We start from the raw sequence: 19,978 nt of genomic DNA, 5'->3' as shown, positions 1-19,978 counted from the left end.
TGTCTTTTGTTTTCTAAAAGGAGTGTTTTAGATATATATATATATTTTTTTTTTTGGCTGGGGACCCCCCTGGAAACCTCCCTAGGAACCCCCGGTGGTCCCCCGGACCTTATGTTGGGAAACCCTCCATCCAAAAAAAAAAAAAAAAAAAATCATGCACTTTGTGAGTCCCCCATCCTGGAAGTGGCCATGTGCTTCCGGGGTGGATCACCACAACATTTAAGCCGCCTCTCGTCCCTGTCATCACTTTTTTTTTTAAAACACACTTAGTGTGAAACTTTTTCCCTCCTCCTCCTCTCTCCTCCTCTTCCTCTCCTTCTCCTTAAAAAGAAAAGAAAATGTCTCTCCAAACTGTCATCTCCCCGCCACCCCAGATGCCATATTTAGGATACAAATGTGAAGAGATGACAGCGTTTGTAAAATGGTGCCCGTGCCCGAGATTATAATTAACATTTCCCCAACCTACATCACTCTCTCCCTCCCACTTCTTTCTCCCGCCGCCTCGCCCCCCCCCCTCCTCCCTATTCAACCACTCCTGTGCGATAAATGGGGAAGGAGAAGAAAAAAAAAATGCGAGAAAGAAGAAAAGGGAGAGAAAAAGGGAGAAGGGAAAAAGAAAGGGAGATGGAGGAGGAGAAGGAGGAGGAGAGAGTGAGAGAGAGAGAGAGAGAAGAGGGTGACCAAACGGAGGGAGGAGGGAGGGGGAAACGGCGTATGCTTGTATACAACCCTGATTTCCATTTTTTTCCCAACTCGTAATGTATTTAATTCAAGTGAAACGTAATCATGACGTGTCGTGTCATTAATCTCCTCGCCGCCTCTCCCGTAAGTACACTGAGTCTTTACTTTCAACATATATCCTGTATCTCCTATTTATCTACTTACGGTTTTTAGCAGCTCTGTTTACATAGACACTTTTACGCGGATTGCCGGTGATGAAACATTCCCCCCCCCCCAAAAAAATTGTTGAATTTATTGCGACTGTTTTTTCCTCCTCCTCTTCTCTCTCTTCCACGAGCAGCGCAGCGGGATAATGGCCAATATAGTTGTTGTTTTTTTTATTTGCTAGTTTTTTTTTTTTTTGGATGCGGACGCTTTATGTGTGCGCGCGCGTGGAGTGATTGGCACGAAGGCATGTATGTATATGTACGGCGCGCGCGTACGCATGTTGACCGCGCGCTCTCTCTCCGGAACACTTTACGTGTGTGTCATGTATGTGAGCCGGGTCGTATGTGCGCGCGTGACCGACATGCGTGTCTCCTAAAAAAAAAAAAAAAAAAAAGACGTTTTTTTTTTTCGCGATTCAGAAAAAGCCACGGCGAGAAATCAAACGCGACTTTAAAATGGTTGCACCCGAAAAGTCACGTCGGAGCGGAACACACATTCTTTATTTTATTTGTTTTGTTTTAATCGCGTAACTTTAACGCAAGTCGCGAGGACTTATTTAAAAAACCAGCGTTGTGACGGATCTTCTTTATCCCGTTTTTAACATCTCTGGAGGGGGGGAGAGAAAACGACACCCCCCTCCTCCTCCCCCCTTCCAAAAAAAAGTAGCTTTTACTAAAAGAGGCACAAGTTCTCGGTGCGTAACGGGAGGATTTCGATAAAAGCCCCGCAGACATATTGTCCCGGCCGCCCCCCCCCCCCGAAAAAAAGTGCACGTTTTAGCCTGTTAGCAAGTTGATTTGCGGGCAGACGCGATCAGCTCGACTCATTCTTTTGTTGGACGCACATTAAAGGTGGGCATCGTGCGGCGCGTTGTGTGTTTGCGAGATAAGCGCACGATCATCTCATAGGAAGGAGATGTGCGCAAAAAAATGACAATAAAACGCATCCACGAGGGGGGGGGGGGGGGGTCGCGTTTATATGCTCTTTTTTTTACTACGATGTTTACAAGCTTTAGTTGTCCTAACATCACCTCCGGGAAGTACAGCAAGTGGAGCGTGTGCAAAAAAAAACGCACGTTGCCAAATCGTATTGTGCGTAAAAAGAAGTTACCGGTTTAAAAGAGAAGGAAGAAGAAATGTGCGTTTTGGGTTTTTTTTTGGGAGGGGGGGGGGGGGGGGATGTCGGTTCGGGAGATTGGCAGAGGACTCGAGATGAAATCCATGATGGCACTTTCTTCCTCCCTCGCTCGCGCACTCGTCTTTTCCCCCTCCCTTAATCTTTTGTATAGAAAATTTAGGAACAAAATGGAGCAGAGGGGAGAGAGAGAGAGTGAGTGAGAGAGGGAGCGATAGACAGGCTGACACAACGCCACCCCTCCGACTTCTCCAAACTACATCCCACTGTTTATGATTTTTAATCGCGTTTTTTTTTTTAGGGGGGGAGAAAAGCGCGGACACCATCTGCGGGCAAGCTTAATCTCATTTCAGCGGCGAGAAGGAGGGGAGGGGTGTGTATGGTGGGAGTGTTTATTAGTGCATTGTTTGTTGATGGTTATTTATTTCATTAATGTGCCTCTAATTGAGATGGCCGCGAGAGAGAAGAGGGGAGGGGGGAGGAAGAGCGACTGAAAATGGTTGCACGTTATTGACGCACATCATAGGGGCGAGGAGGAAATTCCTCCCGAGATAAGGCGCAGACGTGTCATCTGGGTTGACCGAAGACACTCCTATGTCTCCTCAGCCAATCGAGCGTGTTTGGTGATCCCGAAATGCCCTATTTTCTCTCTAAAATCCACCCAAAATGTCACACACTCTGGAGAGCTGTGTGCATTAGTGGAAGTAGGTTGACATTGCTGGCTCGTCCTGCAAACAGGGACGTGCAAACTCTTCTTTTTTCTTTTTTTTTTTTGCACATATTTCTCAAATAAGAAAATAATCCTCCCTTATCTAAACAAATGTTGGAGTTGGAAGCAGATGTGACCTATTAGAAATAAAAGAGGAAATGTGTGACTTTCTGTCCCGGTCCCGAAGTAAAAAAGAATCACCAAAGTATCCCACGTGTACTTTTTATCCTGCTAACGGACGTCCTCGTGTTTTTTTTTTTTTTTTTTTTTTAAAGAAAGCGTAATGGTTTCGCCTCATTCAGACTTGTTGTACTCAAGTATCCTCCTCCTTCGCCACCATCAACGCCGCCCCACCTCCCCATCTTTGTACATACTGTACTGTACTTGAGGGGGTACACCCCCCCCATCCAGGTGGCTCTTTAGGGAGGGGGGGGGGGGTGTACATGAAAAAAGGGAGACAGAGAGAATAAAAGCGAGAAGAGTGTAGCACCAATCAAGGCTTTCTGATTGATATAATTGGGTCATTAGTGCGCCGCGGGAGAGGCACCTGCTTGGCCTCGGTGAGGGAGAAGCTACCGCATTGTGACATTTTGAGACTGTCGAGAGTTCGGCTGCCTGCTCGGGATTAGCGCGTATTTAGAGCATTAGGGTCTTACTTAAATAGTACGCCACTTGTGCCACTTGTAGCGAGTTGGCAGGACCGGTTTCACACTCTTTTTTAACACACAATTAGGGGACGGACAGGTATAGATCGCGCTCCGCTCCCGGTGGAGGGGGTTTGACTTAAAAACATTTCGGTAGCAGAGCTAAAGGGTGGAAAGGAAGCCCCCGCTGGGATTTAGATAAACAGGCAAAAAGATCATGAAAGGTGGCGTGCCTAAAGGTTTGGTGTTTTCTGTAACTTTACACACAAGACAATCCGACAAGTAGCTGCAGGTTCAAGGAGGTGAGGAAGTATAGTCCTCTAAAGGGGTTTCATTAGTTGCAGCTATAAATGCGATCGCTTCTGGGTATGTCTCTCTGAAAGTGCTCGCCATGATCCCACCTATGTAGAAAGATTCGTTTGTACCCGCCCTTCTCTACGACAGCTTTGAACTCCTCCGCCCTCCGATCTTTTACAGTTACTTTACATCCTCGCGGGCGTTCTGCCGAGGTGCATCAAGTGTTGTTGGTCACCGTTAGAAGTACAATCGAGTGTACATATACCCCTCGAGGGGGGAAATGAAGACTCAACCCTGTGTTCACAGTTTGTCTCTGTAGGTGGTCACATGTGTGATATAGGATGCGGCGTTCACACAAGGAGGTCATGGGGTCGGGTCAGCATCCCCCCCGGGGGCTTGTGGGTAGTTTGCTCAAGGACACTTGCCAGAAAAGGGTTCTAAAAGTTTGGTTTGCAATGATCGCACCCCTTTCCTTTGCAATTCCTCAACGCCTGCAGGTGATCTGCATTGATAAGCCTTTTTTTTTTTCTTTAAATACATCTGGCGATGATGACATTTTGCGTGCTCCGAAACCGATTCCTCTCTCAAGGCCTCGATCCTGTAATCCCGAATCAGACGAGTCAGTCGGCGGCGAGAGACCTCGTGGGCCCTGCCGGGGACGCTGTGATGTTTTTTCCCCGGCTCAGATCTGGCAGAACGCTTCGCTCCCACGGCGGCGGGGGAAAGTGTCTGCTTGGCGTTTCATTGAGAAAAAAAAAAAAAAAGAGCAGCTTGAGGGGAGACGGGGAGTGTGGTAGGAGAGGGTTAAATGAAGAGAAGAGCAGGAGAGAAACGGTTTCTGATCTAGCGAAAGATGAGGCGAGGACAGTTTGGTTGAACATCTGGGTATCAAAGTTCAGTATCGTCCGATTTTAAGGACCACAAAGTTGCGTCGTCGAGGCAGCCCCAAAAAAAACGATACACAAAAAAAGTTTGGGAGTCACGTCTTCGGCGGTGGGAGACTCCCCCCTCTTATCGCCGCTGAAGACGAGGGGAGGGAGGGTGAAGAAGGAGGGGGGGTTCAGGGAAAGGTGAAGTAAAGGAAATGAATACCGTCTGGGGGGAAGTTCGCCACGTGACCACGCGATAAAAACCACAGGACCACATAATACTGTACCCCCTCCTCCTCCTCCTCCCACCATCGCTCATCCTCTCATTTCTTTTTTATGTGTGTGTGTGTGTGTGGTCAGCCCACTTATCCACCTCACCTCGCACATGAGAGTTATACACTCGTAAGGACTCGCTGGAGTACAAACCGGCCTCCAGATACAGGTCTACGTGACGCCCCCCCGAGGCCGGAGACCTTGGAGATGCCTATTTTTAGGTTCACGGAGGAGGAACATGTGCAGCGAGCGCAACACACACAGATAAGAACACAAAGGTGGTGAAAAGTTCAAAATTATTCATAATATTATCCTGATTTTCATCGAAATGGGCTTTTAAACGGCAGTAAAACGCACTGGAATGTGTTTAGTTTTAGTTGAGGGATCCTAAAATCCTAAATATCAGCTTTTTCACGCTTTTCCCAACAACGAAACGCCGCTGCCGCCTTATTGTGAGCGTTTCTTTCATCCCGCAATAAGGCCTTGCATCGCCCTTAAGTATAAACCCCTTTCCCTCTTTAGTGTCTCCCCCTAAGGCGTCACAAAAATAAATTAGAAGATGATTAACAAGCTGGGAGAGGGGGAAAAAACCTCAAAAACAAAACATATTTATGATGCTCTCTTCTTTTTTTTTTTTTTTGCTTCTTGTGAAACGCTGCAGCCGTCCTTAAATAATAAAGACTCATCACCACCAAACAACCCAAGAAGGACAAATCGCACTCTTAAGAGCCCGCGGACTTAATTATGCAAACTGTGACGAGTGGCTGCAAGTAGGTATCGCTGCGCTATAAAAGCTCACACACACACACCTTAAACCCAGCCTGGGACGTCGTATCATTAATGTAAAGAGCACATGTGACCTTCCTGCCCACACACACTCACACACACTCACACACACACACACACTGGTAAAAGCACCAAAGTGGAAGGTGTTCCCGCCCATTTACAATAATGACATGTGGCGTCGTGGCGTGTGCAAACATGCGCTAACTGCCTTCACAGTAAAAACCGTAGCGCTCGGTGGATATTTACACAATGACATCAAACCCCCCCCAAAAATAAACTTGTCTGAACATATTGTGCTCTACTCCCTCTGCAAGTATTTATCACGGATGTGATGTATGACTCAGCAACCCCCTCCTCCCCCCTTTTCCTCCACACACACACACACACACACACACACACACACACACACATTATGACACACTTATCAGCATTTAAACAATGCTGATTTTCTTCTGTGGCTAAAAAAAGAAAGTTGGCACATTGACCTCCGCCATAAAAATCAAAAAGCTAATTCCCAAGCGAAGGCAATTCTGCTTTACATCAGTTATCTCCATGGCCACAAAGTTACTCCGCAATTACTGTAATGACACCATCATGGCGATGCTTAACACAACAAGGATATGCTTTTAAGCTGTCATTACAGGCAATGCTGCACGTACGCTGCACATTTCAGGGTCGGAAACAAAAAGCTGCAGTTTCATTTTTTTGGGGGGATCCAGAATCGATGTGCGATCTCACGTCAAGGCTGATTCCCCATCTTTTTAACCAAATGAGCAAAAACAAAAACACAGGGTTCCTACACCTTTTCCCAAAGTCAAATTCAAGCACTTTTGAAGCATTTCAAGGTGCATTTCCATGCTTTTCCAGCTGTGGTAAACTCCATATTTGTATCAATCTAATCCTCAGTATTCAGTCTACTTATTATGTCACTTGTTCATCACATTAAATGAGATGTTATTGTCCTCTAAACAACCAACATGATGTTTGGAGACAGCTTTTTACAGAAGGACCACAAATGAAAGGAAAACTAATTCCACTAACAGATCCACAGAAATATAATCACCAACTATTTTCATCATCTGTTCATCATCAAAAGTCCGTTTTTCACGCAGAAATGTCAGAAAATGCTGTTTTAGAGATCTTCTTATCTCTGTTCTATCATATATGTCATCACATAGAACACACATTTCAAACCTTTGAAAACACCACACTAAAACTCAGGTGTTTTCAAGGATTTCCAGCACCCGTATATGAACCCTGCACTCGTTTGAAAGACGATTCGGTGACAGGCGTCCCTTTTAAAAGCGGCATCAACACCTTGTTGAGCACCTGCTCCGATCCATCAGTGTGCAATTACGTACAAAAGTACTTAACTCGCAGATCGGGATTGCGTTTGAACGCGTTGTCCGGAGGTGCTTCGCTATTGGTCGGATTGGCTCTTCCTGCCTCGTTAACATCTGGGTTTCCTGTCCCTATTTTTTTCCCCCCATGCATCCACTGCTGCACCTTATCTCCTCTCCATCCATCCACATTCTCTTTATTGGCATGACAGGGCCGGAGGTTGGCGACAGCCAGCGTCACGGTGGAACAATGCATTGTGATGGTGATATTCATGTGATAATGCCATCAGATGCAACGCCGCTGCAGATCCATTTAGATACCCGGCTGTATCCCCGTCTGCCTGTACGTGAATGTGTGTGTGTGGACTTTTTCAAAAATGATTTTTTGAAAAATCTGTTGCCCTTTCTTTATGTTTTGCCGCTCTGATTTCTCTCCCTTCCTTTTTATTTTTCTTCTCTTTCCCCCTCAACACCGCGCTGGCAATCGCATTAAATCATTTCCATTCACATGAATTCTGACAATTGTTGTTTTTTAACGCTGCCCAGTTTGTAACTGCACTGTTTCTCTCCGTCTCTTGTCTTTTTCTTTCTTTCTCTCTCCGTCTGCCTTCTTTCTCATTTTTTTTTTGCTCTTCGCCATGTTGGCAGGGCCCAATCTACCAGCTGATATCAGCATTCCCTGGCACGCCGCCAACTGGCAACACTGCAGGAGAGAAAGAAAGAGAGAGGGAGAGAATGAAAGAAAATTAGTGAATAATAGACGGAGGGAGGGAGGGAGGGAATGAGAGAGGGGGATGGGAGGAGTGTGAATCGGGGGGAAAAGAAAGACAGGAGGGGGGGAAAGGAAGACGGGGAGTGAGAGTGAGAGAGAGAACAATAATGGTGGATTAAGACTGAGTGTGTCTGTTGTTGTGCTGCCAGTGTGTGTGTGTGTGTGTGTGTGTGTTTACGTGACTGATATGGTGTGATATCCCTGTGAGTCATAGCCGAGCTAAAATGTCAACTGGCTACATGAGGATCTCTTTGTCATCCGGGCTCAGTGACACACACACACACACACACACACACACACACACACACACACATGCAGGAATCCAAGTGATCATATAAACACATATGTGACTGTACCGTCGCGCACACAAACATGGGCGACACACCTGCAAACACAGATGTTCCATTGTTTTTTTCCCCGATGATTGATGACCTTTTGTTTTTCTGTCGGCGGGGCGACCGCGCCGCTGCTCATCAACTCCACCGAATGATGGACAAAAAACAGCCGATGCGCATAAATCCCGTTCTATAAACTGATGCAAAGTGCTGCGCACTCGGAAAATATTTGGGTGTGTGTGTGTGTGTGTGAGCGCGGCTTGCCAAAAATGCTTGTGTGTGTGTGTGTGTGTGTGTGTGTTCAATACGCTGTATATCACACTTTACATTTCAGCTGACTCTGTTATCCGGGGTTGGTTGGGTGGGGGGGGCTGCGGGTACAGTCAACACAAAGCTTACGTTTGTACATTACTTAAACCGGTAACCGTGACTAAGCAGCGTCGGGTCAAAGCACCACGCCCAGGCTGTTTGATTTAGAAACACTGCTAAGTGCACGCTGTACACAAGAGTGCGCATGTGCGGTGTGTCCCCCCCCCATGATTTAAGCTAAAAAAGCTGCTACTGTGTGAGTGCACAGGAAGGGCGTGTGGGGAAGTCAAAACATCGCGCGCCCATCCTGTTTGGGACAGTCCGTGTCCTGTGGTGGTGCCCTTAACTCCTAAACACACACACACACACACACACACACAGAGGAAGATCCACGCTGACGCACATTCACATTCCGGCTAATCGTCCCATATGTGCTAACAGTATGGCGCCGTGCATTGCGAGCGCATGCAGCAGGCAGAACAGGTGCACACCTGTTACACGTTCAAGCGCGTGCATACACCCACGCAGACTGAAGAGTAATTGAAGATCACATAAAGATTTGCTTTGTACTTAACATTAACATGCACTAAGAGAGACGAGGCGCCGCTATCAGCATTTGATATACATTCAAAAGAGCGTCTGTGCAGATCTGCTACCTGTGGTTCGTCGCTCAATATTTTAAAAAGAAAAAAGCGTTTACGCCTACACTGGCGCTGGTATTTAATAGAGTTAAGGCTTTTGTTAAGTGACGTTCCTCAAGCATCATCATGCAATCATCTGTCTTTTCTTCTTTTGTCCCCCCAGAAAATTCAAGGAGAAGGCTGCCACAGAAGTGTGTCCCCCGTCAGCAGAGACACTAAAGAATGGCATAACATCACACACACTTCTGGTAATGCCACTAAAACTAATACCATTTGATTATGTCTATTTTTTGGCTGTTTTTTTCCACATCCGGTCAAGTTGAATATAATTATGCGCAACATGCAAATGTAACCTTTCCTCAAGGTTTTTCAAAGTTTGAATTCCTCTTAAGTAATCAGTTCCACTCACTATCTGCCTCTCTCCTTCTCCCTGTGTTTTGTACTGATAGAGGATGGATTCTCCGCCAGAGTGTGTGTTGTCTCTTTCTTGTGAGCAGCCCCAGTCTCCCCCAACACTGCCGTCCCTGGACCACAGCCCCCGGGCGTCCTCTCCTCACGCCCAGCTCTCGCTACCCGACAGCCCTGTCGTCCTGCCCATCCACAGCCCCGAACCTTCCCCTCAGACCCCGGACACCACACCTTATTTCCCCCTCTCTCCCTTCCCCCTCCACGAGGACAGCAACAACAATCACCACAACATTGACGATGACGAGGAAGGGCTGGATGGCGTCCCCCTGTCCCCGACGCCAGCGGTGGCTCTGTTCCCGGGAGGAGGGGGACAAGATGCTGGTTGCAGCCCCTGTTTGGACTCATCGCCACCAGACACACCTTCGGCACCACTCCTTGGGTTCGGAGCCCTGGAGCTGGCCCTTTCATCTGGGCAGGGTGGAAACTGCAACGACGAGCTAGACCTCCAGCTGTTCCAGAAAGATACTGTTGCCAAGGCGATACCTGGAGTGGGAGGGGCTTCGCCAGGGCCTGCGCTCAGGTTTCCCTGTCACGTATGCGGAAAGAGATTCCGATTCCAAAGCATTTTGTCACTTCATGCCCGAGCTCACAGTCTAGACCGAGACCGCCGAGCTTCAGCCCTATACCGGACTGGACTCCCTTCAGCACCCCTAAAGCAGCACCTCAAAATCCAACAGAACCACAAAGACTTCATCCAGAATCACAGAAGCCACCCAAACCAGCGCATACTGCCGGGGACGCTCATCCAGCATCTCACAGAAGAAGAGGATGTTGATGGTGAGGTCAAAGGTCTAAATGATGGCATGCAAATAGACCAGACCCCAAACTTTTTACTGGACGACAGCACACCATTGACCCCTCCACTCACAGAGGATCCTGTCTCTGTGACTCCTCCCTATTCTTCTACCATTGGGGAGGGCGCATCTACTCCTGTAGCGCCTACGTTTCGCTGCCATGCCTGCAAGGGAAAATTCCGCACGGCTTCGGAGTTGGCGCGCCATGTCCGCATTCTCCACAACCCGTATAAATGCACTCTTTGTCCCTTCTCTGCCAGCCAAGAAGAGAGCCTGGCATCTCACTTGCAGGAGTGCCACCCTTCCCCCGAGGTACCTGCTCTGCCACCAGCTTTCAATTCCAGGCTGGTCATCGCAACCCCTGATACTCCCGTGCCCACTCCGACACATACCCCGGCCCCGACTCCGAGTACCCCGCAGGGGACAGCGGCAGCAACAGCAAGCCCCACGCTGCCGGCATTCCGCTGTGAAACTTGTGGACAGAGATTTACCCAGTCTTGGTTCCTGAAGGGCCACATGCGTAAGCACAAGGACTCCTTGGACCATAAGTGCCAAGTATGCGGCCGTGGATTCAAAGAGCCTTGGTTCCTCAAAAACCACATGAAAGTTCATCTCAATAAGCTTGGGCTGAAGGCTGGGCTGGGAACCCTTGGGGGACCAGGAGGGGCAGATCAGCAAGCCAAAGGCTCTCCAAGTAATCAGTCTTTGAACGCCCTCTATTCAAGTCTCCTTCTGGCCCAGCAAAGAGGTGGTAGAGGTGGGAGATCAGACACTGGAGGCAGGATGGGGATGGGCTCAAGCAAGTCCGCCATCCTGGGCTACCTCGGCTTGCCCAGTGATGGAAGCGGGGCCAGCTGCATGGAGAGACTTCAAGCAGTGGCTCAGGTAGCAGAGATGGGAAATGGGGGTGGTATTGGTGGCTCAGGAGTAGGAGACCCTGGAAGAGGAGGGGGAGGAAATAGAGGAGGGGGCACAGGTGAAACTACTGCATCAATTTCAGAAGGTGGTGACCAGGCAACCTGGTGGCAGCTGGTGGCTCGCAGCCTGGCGGTAGCGCAGCAGCAACAGCAACAGCAGCAGCAGCAGCAGCAGCAGCAGCAGCAGCAGCAACAACAGCAGCAGCAGCAGCAGCAGCAGAGGTCCCACCAGCGAGGCCAGCAGCAAAGCCAGCGAGGCCCAGCTCGGAGCTCGGTGATCACAGAGGCCGACCAGGTCAGAGCTTACCTCGGAGGCCTGGATCCAAGAGAAGATACGGGCGGAGCAGGAGGGCCATGGGAATGCCCGGACTGTGGAAAGCTATTCCGCAGCCTGCAGCAGGTGGTGGTCCATGCTCGCGTTCACACTCAGAGGCCCCTGAAAGGAGTTGGCGGCGAAGAGGAGGGGAGCGGTAGCCGTAGAGGAGCAGGGGTAGGAAGAGGAGGCGGCGGTGAAGTGAGGCAGGAGTCTCAGCTGCTCAGTGGTGGATCCCAACAAACAGGAGAAATGAGACAGGAATCAAAACTGCACAGTGGTGGATCACAACAAGCAGGAGCAGCTACGGGGTTTCACTCTGTCATCTCAAGCTTCAAAGGTACATTCGCTTGCGCTTTCTCTCCTATTTTGACGATTGAATTATCACAGGAGAATATTATTTTCATCCTGTTTTTCTCTTGTAAATAGGAGCTCTTGGAGGCCCTTCGCACACTCTGTAATCATTACATTTTTTCTCTCCACTTGCAGGAGAGAATGGCTTGACGGCAGTGTCCTCCATACCTTCAGTTCCCACCAGGGAGCGAGTACGTGGTAGAGGGATAAAAGACTGCCCCTACTGTGGTAAAGCCTTCCGCTCTTCACACCATCTCAAAGTGCACCTGAGAGTTCACACAGGTGAGAAATTGCTGTGAGTTTAACGAACCACATTTACTTTTTTTAACCTTTAGAAATCCCTGGAAAGTCTTCCTCGAGCATCCTCTCTTTAGCAGTGGGTTTTCTTTTTTACACATCCGCCCCAGAGAGCCGGCCAGCGCTAATCATAGCCCTCTACTGCAGGCAACCGAGCAGCCCCACTGGAGCAACTCCTGGTTAAGTGCCTTGCTCGAGGGTATGTTAACAATAGTTTTTGAGGAAACTCCAGGGATTAAATTTGGATAAATCTTAGTAAAAAGCTCAGTCTTCTATTTATTTTTTTAAATAGGACTCTTTGATTTGCTCTAAATTGTGCAAATTAATAGGTAGACATAGGCTTATGAGTATAGTCACATCTATAATGCTTTTTGCATAAACATGCCAAAGTAAATGCTCACAGATTTCTCCATAACACATTTAATCTCTCTAAGATTCACATTCTCTGATCTTGTCTTTGAAGCAAGTGAATCTGTATTTGTTCCCCTTAAATTTACACCCAATAATTCCTAAATCATTTTGACTGTAGAACGGACACACAGGACACTCCAACAGGCTTAGTGTTAAAAAAATAAGTTGAAAAAAATTAAAAGAACCTCATATTGAATAGGACTTTAATGAAAATTGGGAACTCTCACAGCACTCACTCACAATCTTAATTAATGATCCATATTCATAAGACTTTATCAGCATGAGTCATTGCCATTTTCTTTTATTATTTTCCTTCTTCGCTTGATGTATTTGATCAAGATTATGACCCCCCTCTCAGAGTTTCCGAGATGCCACCATTCTCCAGCGACTGGGAACTGGAGCACATCCAAGTCTTTCCAGCAAGACGATGCCCAAAAACGCATTCAGTGAAATCTATTTAGTATTGCCATTATGAATAATCATCGTCCATAGCTGACAGGACCCATCACATCACGCTGTATTATTCATGATAGCATGCAGCTCTTTCTTCCTCATGCAGTATTGCTCCTCTGTGCCATCAAGTGATTACCACATGGTCAGTAATTTAAGTGAAGGCGTCAAATTATAATAATACTCTCTTGATATTACTGTCCCCTTGAGATTATTGCTCCTCCAGATCACATTCTTTAGCCTCAGCAATGAAAACAAATTGTTCATACTTTTGCATGTGCATCCGCATTTGTCACTAGAGCCATGTTCTTTTTTTTCCTCCATGAGATCTTTTACGCGTTTCACATGTAATGCATTTCCTGATGTTGATATGCCTCCAGTGTGATGCCCCCCCTCCACTTTATCTCTCCCAGCAGTGCCATTTTTTTTTAATCAGTGATGAAATACTGCCATCTCCCTTTAAAATCCGTAACTACATCTCCCATTCATCACTGCTTAAAAAGGCCGTGGTAGTTATTTTGCATCTTACTGCTGAATGTTCCAGTTTGTTTTAATGACCTTTCAGACCGCCCATTGTCTTCTTTTCATCCACTATAATTAATTATACATCATATGAATTAGCAGGCTCTTCAAACTTGCCTGCCATCTGTTATCATCACAGTCAAGATTTTCTAATTATAATACATTATTATTATTATAATGAATATTGTTATTACAAAAGATGGTTTGCAAAATGGTTTGAACTAGGTGTGTCACGATCTCGATTCTAAATTGAAAATTTATTGAAATGAGTCTTGGATTATGACCTTCGTGGTCAAAAGCAAGATCAGCAGTTCTCACGGTGGCACTTTGAGACACCCTGCCAGAGTCGGAGACAACAGAAAACAATTCTCTTGCTTCCCCTGAAATCAGGTGTACCTCGAAAACTCAACCTGTTGCTGTAAAGTACCCTCCTAAAATCTAGTGGGTCTACTTTTTGTTGTTTAATAGTTTTTTCCCAACGGTTATTGTTATTGCATATTAATTATTTGAGCATATACTGTGCTACATTTAAAATAAAGTATTAGCCTTTGTCAAAGAAGTGAACTTTGAAAATATAAATACAGGGCATGATAGCAAGATGCGTACCTAAACGAATCAGGACTACATTGTCTTACAATGGCAAGGCCATCAGTGCTGAAAATAATACTTGAATTGAAAATCGAATAGTGACCTTGAAATCGAGTCGTGGATTTAAATACTCGTGACACCCCAAGTTAGCCTAGTATAACGTTTGTGATTTGTTGTAAATGAGCTAGAACATACCAGATCAGTGGTCTATTAAAGGTTCATCTAGGCTTTCACTGAGACTCCAATACCATTCCAATCTTGTTTTGTCCATCTAATTTTCTTTAAGGTGAGAGACCCTACAAATGCCCCCATTGTGACTACGCGGGTACCCAGTCGGGCTCACTAAAGTACCACCTCCAGCGGCACCACAGGGAGCAACGCAACGCCTTGTCAGCGTCCTCCAATTCCTCCTCAAGTGGTCTCACCTCCACTATCAACAGTCTGACCTCTGGAACCTCTGGGCTGGCCAAGCAGCGGCGATCCCAGCCCAACCACTGCCCGGTCAACCGAAGCCCAACTGACACCCCGACCTCCCGCCCCAGCCAGCAGTCCTGGCTCCTGGGGCTCCCGGACCAACGGGATCATCGGAAGGCCTTGGCGGCTTTAAGGGATGTCGACTTGGAGACCCAGTACAGGTATCTGTCTGGGGTGATGGGGGCCCTTTACCAAGGTGGAATGGAAGGAGGCTGGATCAGGGAGTCACCCCCACCGAAGGCCCCTAAAGTGTCCCGTCGTAAGCCCCTTACTACTAGCCGAATGGTTCAGCCGTCAAGTGACAAGGAAGGGCCTTTGCCTTCAACTCATGAGGGGGGTTTCGAACCCCTGGATCTGTCTCGTCGCCCCTCACCTGGCCTTGGAGGCATGGAGGAGGATGGGGGCATGAACGTAGAAGAGGGTGGAGGTTTTGGTAGTGCGGATAGCGGAGGGGATAGTTCATCAGGGGTCAAACTGAGCCAGTGTTTGTTCTGTCCTTTCCGTACGTCCTCAGCAGAGCTGATGGCCATGCACCTCCAGGTCAACCACACCAGTAAGTCCCGGCGCAAAAGAGCCCCTTCTACCACCTTGGGTGATGACGGAGCCCCAAAGGCCACCAAGCCCCGAAAGGACCACTCTGACCTCGACTCTCTGGCAATATGGAGGCATGTGACCGAGTCCCAGGCACCCCTGGAGGACTGGTCTCTAACGCAGGCCAAGACCATGAACGGGCTCTCTGGGGATCCAGAAGACCATCTGGACAACATCCTCGACCACCCAGGCATGGCCTCAGTATCCAAGAATGTCAGAGACGGTCTCGCACTCGAGGGGAAGATAGAGGGGGATGAGGAGGAGCAAGAGGAGGAATTGGAAGATAATTTGGAGAACAGCAGTCTGGAGGATTCAGAGGACCAGGATCTGAGGATGTCCCTCGCTCTTTCACCGGCCCTGAGCGCCAACCACATGGCGGGAGAGGAGGAAAGAGTCTTAACAGACTAAAAAGTGTTTGGGATGACACCCTTGAAATTGGAGAGTTTGGGGTCACTGTTTTCAACTACATTTCAACGCAGTATTGAAGGAGGGGCAGGTAGCTTTGCAGAGCGAACCGGATCCTCGAGGAACATCACAGCTGTTATTGTCCCCCTGACATTATTCATCTGCTTCGGTTTTGACAGCGTGGTCATCCGCTAAATAAACTTCCTGTACAGAAGAGCATAGACGCATCTTTTCAGGATTTTTTCCCTCACACCACAAGCTTCACTCCAAGATGGATGATTTTAAAAGATCTGCGACGTGATACATGAAAACAACATGTATACGATCACATGCATTTATTTCACACTAATAATGGACTGTTTATCCCAGACTGCTACACTGACCGAGCTGAAGCCAGCTTGCAGAGAGATGCTCTCCTGACTGAACATTGAACGGTGTAAAACCTCAAACTTCAAGCTCCTCCTCAGACGTGGAGGAAAGTCTCGAAAAGTTCCAGCTGTGAACCTCAGCTCAAAGCTATTTGGTATTAATTTAAAAGGCGTGAGGTAACTTTTGGGGGCCGTGTGCTTTCCCTCAACTGTATATTACTGCCTTGTTTGTCTGAAGAGTGTTTCTACGCGATTGTCCTAAAACAGAAAGAAACGTTTGTAACATTTTATTCTTTTTCAGTTAGTGCCTGTTCTTGTGCGTCATCGAGGGAGTCTCCGGTGTTCCTGCGCGTCCGGGCTCCGATAGGTCATTCATTTTATCTGAATATACAGTTTAAAACAATTTAAGTACAGTATATTTGTCAAAAGTGGTTCTAGGGTGTTGTGAATAGTTAAGTCGTAAAAGAAATGCGTGGTGTCCTCGACGCAGGCGGTTTGCGAAAAGACAAACAAACAAAAAAAAAAGTAGGTGATATAATGAAAGAAGTCAAAAGCTGAGGGATTAAAAAGGGGGGGGGGGGGGGGGGGGGTCACAAAAATCAGTGTTTACAATGTGGGTTGCCAAGGCAACGTAGATGCGTGAAAAAAGAACAAAAAAACTCAGAGCGGGAGTCTGTTTTAGGGCTGCAGGGACGTCGCCCGAGCCCCCGAACACAATCAACTGACACACCCCCCCCCCTTTTTTTTTTTTTTTTTTTTTAAAGAGACAGAGACTCGGTAACTGTGTCAAAAAAAAGGACCAATATTATCTCCATAGGGAAGAAGTTAACAAAAAGAAAGCAGTACCTAAATCTGAGAAACTATACTCTTTGGGGGGTTTATGGTGTCTTTTAGATGAGTAGATTCCCTCTCCTCTTCTTTTTTTTTGATAAGAAAAGAAAAAGACAAATGGTAGGAGTAATTATTAAAAACACTAACAAATGCATAGACATCCCAGTAGAATATGTGTAGCTTTTGTAAAGACAAGAAGAAGAAGAAAAAAAAAGAAGCAGACTTTTCGTTTATTTTCATTGTCAAGATGCTTACAGAAAAAGGTTATCAATATAGGTAATATTGATTATAATGTTTGTGAGCTAAGACTAGTTGGAATGTCTATACAGAGCACTGTGCAAGGTTTCAGTTCCCAAAGTAGTTGTTTTTCATTTACGACTTTATGGATAGACCAAACTTTGTTTTTGTTTTTTTTCTCAATGGAAGTTTCTGTCGTTTTTTTTTTAAACGTGTTAAAGCTGTGGTTTCGATCGATTTACCCCATCGATTAGCCAAAATTCATTGGTGTGTCAAACATCAGCCGCCGCTATTGAACGAAAAACAATCAGTCTCTTATATCGTGGATGCTTGTGTTTGGAAATAGGGGGAGGGGGGAGAAGACAAAAAAACAGCAACATCACCTCACGCTGCTTAACAAACCACTATTTATCTACTCGGACTACTTTTTGATGGAGGTATTCTATGATTGCAACCACACCTCGATTGTGCGTTAACGTGTTTAAGTTCCCTTCTTTAGAGCACCTTATGAGTTCCCGTAGTGATAAAGTCCCTTTAGTGGTGTCTCCTTAACAACTACTGTCGATGCCATCGTGCCTTCTGTTTCAAGCACTTCCTGGTGTATTTTGTAAAACTCACCAAAAGCACTTAGCCTATATCACACTCTTTCTTCCTCTCTTGCGTCTGTCCTCACTCCCTCCCCTCCTCCTCTTATTCTTCTTCTTCTTCATCACCTCCGCTCATTTCCTTAATCTTTTTCTCGTGTCTTTACCTTGACCCCTCTTCTCCGGGGGGAGATTTCTCTCTCTACTGTTCAGGCCTGTTCGGCCTTAAACCAGGTCTCTAGGCCTCATTATAATCTAGCGTGGCTAGACTCTCGAAAGAATGGACTACCTAACCTTGAAAGTTAAAGAAAGCATTAATAGATGTAGGGTTAGACTACTTGTTGGTCTTAACACTAACCCTTTGTAAACCAAAGCCCAAGTTGAAGTTGAATTAATATTATATTTAATCTCATTACGGTGCCAAAACATGTCCGAGGCGACACTAAAGCTTGTATCAACTTCAGAAAACAATTATTCACTTCTATCTTTCTTTAACCATCCTCCCTGCTTCTCTCTCTCTCTCTCTCTCTCTCTCTCTCTCATGCTTGCTCCTCCTCCTATGTCGCTCTCTCGTCCGTAAACTGTCTCTCTCTTTCTCTATAGCACCACATGAAGGTGACGTGTACTATCTGGTATTGAGGCCTTTATTAGATTTTTATTTCAAGTTTGTGTGGTGTTTGTTCAATGCCGTTGAGATGGAAAAATGCTCTTCTTATAATGATAATTATTATTGTTTTGGCATTATGGTTAAAAAACAAAACAAAAAAAACAAGAGAAATGTGTTGTTGAATGTTGTACAGATAGCACTAGAGATGTTGTGTTTTTTTTTTTTTAAAGAGAGCACAAACCCGAGTGATGGTCCCTTCGACTCCTCCCACCCGGCAGATGGGAATAAAACAGCCTGCCGATCAATCGAGATGTCTAATGACACAATAGCGTTCTTCTACGGAGATTTAATCGTAAAAAAAAATCTAAATCCATCCCCCAAATTTCTTGCACAGATTTTTTTTAAAAAAAGCAACACTTGAGCCAACTTTTTTGTTCCTCCTTTTGAAGGTGTAGTTTGATTTCCGAGAAACTGGACTGTGAGGAAACACATTGGTGCCTTTAATGTGTCTGAAAGTGTTTAAAAACAGCAAGTTGAGTCCCTTCTATCTCTTGTATATGAATCAGTACAAGCGTCACTGAAATCTGAAAATTCAACATTTTTTCCCACATAAAATTGGTCCAAAAATCCTCAAAGATGAAGGTTGTATTTCCTCGTATTTAAACATGCGAGCTTGCTGTTCAAAACTACCTTCAAAATTCACAAAAAGACACAATGAAATTCTCTCCAAAGCAAACTACGCCTTTACATTTGCACTTGTTTTGAAGACAATGTGGCTCCCCCCCAAAAAACCCCACCATGTACAAGATGCACCTTATCTCCTGATTGTCAATCAGAACATTTCACCCAAAGCGCTAACGGGACCGATCCAACGTACGCAGTATCTAATAGGTCGGATCGCGTGTCGTTCGTTGGTCGTGGAAATGACAAATCTTCGCGAGGTGAAGGGTCGCCATGCTGGGTTTGGGCTCTCGTGTAGTTGACTGCCATTGCAGTGAGGGAAAAACTGATCTAACATAGTAGTGACTAATATGACTTGTGGACAGATTAAAAAAGAAAAAACGAAAAAAGGAATAAAAATAAAACACATTAGAAATAAATAAACACAAAAACAAAATAACCCCCAGTCTCTCTTTGTCATGATGTCATTTTTTTCTCTGTGAAATAAAACGCACCATCATCAACGTATAGGTACACATTTGCTTTGTAAAAACTTGTTTATGTGAGGAGTTTAGGACATCTCCTGTCTGATTCTACAACTTGTGGGAAAGGGAGCCCTCTTGTGGAGTGTATAGGGATTATTGTGTTATTACATATTATAGAAATCATTATAAAAATCAATATAAAAAGGTGTGAGAAATGCTGAATAACTCAATTTCAGAATTACTACCATGGAGAGTTCAGGGCCCTTGAGAATGTAGTTTGTTACAACATCATTATAAATGTTAGTATTCTGCATAAGCGTTTATGCAAGTCAGAAAAAATAAAAGTACATTTTTTTGCCTTGCAGAAAATATTTTTCCTCTTCTCCAGTCAATCATCTTGTGACCCTTGGTAAGAGGGCCCCGTCCCCCGAGGGTGGCAGCCACTGACTCGGAGGGTTTAAGTCGGGACACTGTGCTCAATCCTAAAACAGAAGGGCCGTACTCTGCATTTTTTTCAGCTATGATGTTTGCCAGTTCCCTTGGTAAATCATTTGGATCTTTTTCATATTAATGCTTCAACTATTTGCAGGTTAAACAAAGGTCTAAATACACCACACGCATGTAC

At 46.0% G+C, this 19,978-nt stretch overlaps 1 protein-coding gene across 2 annotated transcripts; it reads left to right on the top strand.

The window, feature by feature from the left end:
• Positions 1–644: 644 nt before the first annotated feature.
• znf219 (zinc finger protein 219) lies at positions 645–17,222 on the top strand. Of its 2 annotated transcripts, none has more exons than XM_084002513.1 (5): positions 645–825; positions 9,161–9,245; positions 9,447–11,829; positions 11,979–12,071; positions 14,398–17,222. In XM_084002513.1, exons 3-5 carry the CDS (start codon positions 9,450–9,452, stop codon positions 15,582–15,584), a joined length of 3,660 nt encoding a protein of 1,219 aa, XP_083858639.1. In that variant the 5' UTR covers positions 645–825; positions 9,161–9,245; positions 9,447–9,449; the 3' UTR covers positions 15,585–17,222. The 2 variants fall into 2 exon arrangements, with proteins under 2 accessions (XP_083858639.1, XP_083858638.1); XM_084002512.1 differs by having other exon boundaries at positions 648–825; positions 11,979–12,125.
• Positions 17,223–19,978: the final 2,756 nt, after the last annotated feature.

The sequence above is a fragment of the Eutrigla gurnardus genome, assembly GCF_963514095.1.
Source record: "Eutrigla gurnardus genome assembly, chromosome: 23".
NCBI classification, from domain to species: Eukaryota; Metazoa; Chordata; class Actinopteri; order Perciformes; family Triglidae; genus Eutrigla; species Eutrigla gurnardus.
Note: the sequence above shows the minus strand (reverse complement) of the source record. Positions and strands in the feature narration are given on the sequence as shown.

Excerpts from the sequence above, each read along its gene's own strand:
- znf219 (XM_084002512.1), top strand. The coding sequence starts at position 9,450 with ATGGATTCTCCGCCAGAGTGTGTGTTGTCTCTTTCTTGTGAGCAGCCC. Across the intron at positions 11,830-11,978 it reads TGTCATCTCAAGCTTCAAAG|GAGAGAATGGCTTGACGGCA; the intron begins GTACATTCGCTT and ends CTCCACTTGCAG. Across the intron at positions 12,126-14,397 it reads GCACCTGAGAGTTCACACAG|GTGAGAGACCCTACAAATGC; the intron begins GTGAGAAATTGC and ends ATTTTCTTTAAG.